This window comes from Myotis davidii, unplaced genomic scaffold (genome assembly GCF_000327345.1).
Source record: "Myotis davidii unplaced genomic scaffold, ASM32734v1 scaffold1989, whole genome shotgun sequence".
NCBI lineage: Eukaryota > Metazoa > Chordata > Mammalia > Chiroptera > Vespertilionidae > Myotis > Myotis davidii.
This window is the reverse complement of record NW_006299724.1, coordinates 27,898-29,862: the sequence shown is the minus strand read 5'-3', so window position 1 is coordinate 29,862 and position 1,965 is coordinate 27,898. Positions and strand designations below refer to the sequence as shown.

Below are 1,965 nucleotides of genomic sequence, written 5' to 3'. Positions count from 1 at the left end.
TCTCTCACACACCTGCACTAATAGATTTGATTAAAGCCAAAGTTTTATAAAAAATAGCATGGACAAAAAAAAAATAACATGGACAGCAAAAATTGTTGAGAAACATATATAACATACACAATAAAAAAGAGTTGTGAATTTCTACAGGATGCCTGGGTCATAGTTAACAAATACAGAAAATTCCATATTGTAATAGGATTCAATTGTGTGGTGATTTTGACATACAAAGGACCCCAGGATACTCCCTTAATCCCATCAAGGATGTGCCCAAATAAACTATTTTTAGACACGATAGATCAAGAGGAATGAAAACTATAAGCTACAAAAATTGTCTGACCAAAAAGGTATGTTTGCGAACTCCAAATGTTTGGTTTTGAACCATTTCTAATCCACAGACAAAATTGATAATAATAATAATAATAATAATAAGAAGAAGAAGAAGAAGAAGAAGAGCCCGAACAGGCTTGTGTCAGTGGATAGAGCCTCAGCCTGTAAACTGAAGGGTAAAAAGATATACTGATATCAAAAAGATTAGATGAAATGGTGCTCAATATCATTAGCCATTAGGGAACACAAATTCAAAGTACAATGAGCTATCACTACATTGCTATTAGAATGCTTATAATTAGAAACATTTATTTAAAGTAATAATAATAATAATAAATGGAAGAAGAAGATGAAGAAGAAGAAGAAGAAGGAGGAGGAGGAGAAGGAGGAGGAGGAGGAGGAGGAGGGGAAATAAGAAAAAAAATCTACAACGGCCCATGTATTGAGACTAGGCTATTCTGTTGAGGAATCGCTGCAAGGCCCTCTTGATGTCCCTGTTCCTCAGACTGTAGATGAAAGGGTTTAGCATAGGGGTGACCACAGCATACACCACAGAGGCCCTTGCAGCCTTCCTGGGAAAATGTGAGACAGTGGAACTGAGGTACACCCCAAGGCCTGTCCCATAAAATAAACAAACAACTGACAGGTGAGAACCACAGGTGGAGAAGGCTTTATACTTTCCACCTGACGATGAGATTCTCAGAATGGAGGAAACAATTTTATAGTAAGAGAACAAGATACCTGAGACTGGAATGCCACCAAAGATGGCCCCAATAAAATAGACTAATATTGTATTAGTAGAGGTATCATTACAGGCAAGCTTGAGGAGTTGAGGAGGGTCACAGAAGAAGTGAGGAATTTCCATGTTTGTGCAAAAGGAAAGCTGTGATATCATCAAGCAGTGCAGCTGGGAGTCCAAAAGGCTGATCAAAAAAGACACCAGAAGCAGCAGGCTACAGAAATGCGGGTTCATGATATCCAGGTAGTGCAGGGGATAACAGATAGCAACAAACCGATCGTAGGCCATCACAGTTAGGAGTACACTGTCCAAACATCCAAAAAAATTTAAAGAAGACAACTGAGTCAGGCAGCCAGCATAGGAGATGGCTCTGCTATGCGTTTGAATGTCCCAAATCACCTTTGGGACGGTGGTAGAAGAAAAGCCTATGTCAGCCATGGACAGGTTGGAGAGGAAGAAGTACATGGGGCTGTGCAGACGGGAGTCAGAGCCGATGGCCAGGATGATGAGCAGGTTCCCCAGCATAGTGACCAGGTACATGGACAGGAACAGGCTGAACGTTAGAGGCTGCAGTTCAGGATCATCTGAGAAGCCCAGGAGGATGAATTGCAATGTACCTGTTAGGTTCCGTGGCTCCACATAGCAGAGACACCTTTTAGAAAATACATGAGAGCTGGTATAAAGGAAACAAGCACATTAGTGTGTCTACATTTTGAATTTAAGCAATTCATAGTTTTCACACTTGAGGACCATGACCCTTTAGTAATATTTCTTGCTTATGACAAACATTCTTCTTAAAAATCTTTTCATATTGCATTTTGCTCCATGAGCCTATTACTGCATGCATCACTTTGGAAAGAATGGGCAGAATAAATGAGAGGAGTAAGGTTATTTAGAGC

At 40.1% G+C, this 1,965-nt stretch overlaps 1 protein-coding gene across 1 annotated transcript; it reads right to left on the bottom strand.

The window, feature by feature from the left end:
• Positions 1-775: 775 nt before the first annotated feature.
• LOC102769365 (olfactory receptor 18-like) lies at positions 776-1,749 on the bottom strand. Its single transcript, XM_015571897.1, is given in 2 exon segments — positions 776-1,725; positions 1,728-1,749. Coding segments are annotated over 2 exon segments (957 nt in total). The 5' UTR covers positions 1,735-1,749.
• Between the last annotated feature and the right edge of the window lie 216 nt (positions 1,750-1,965).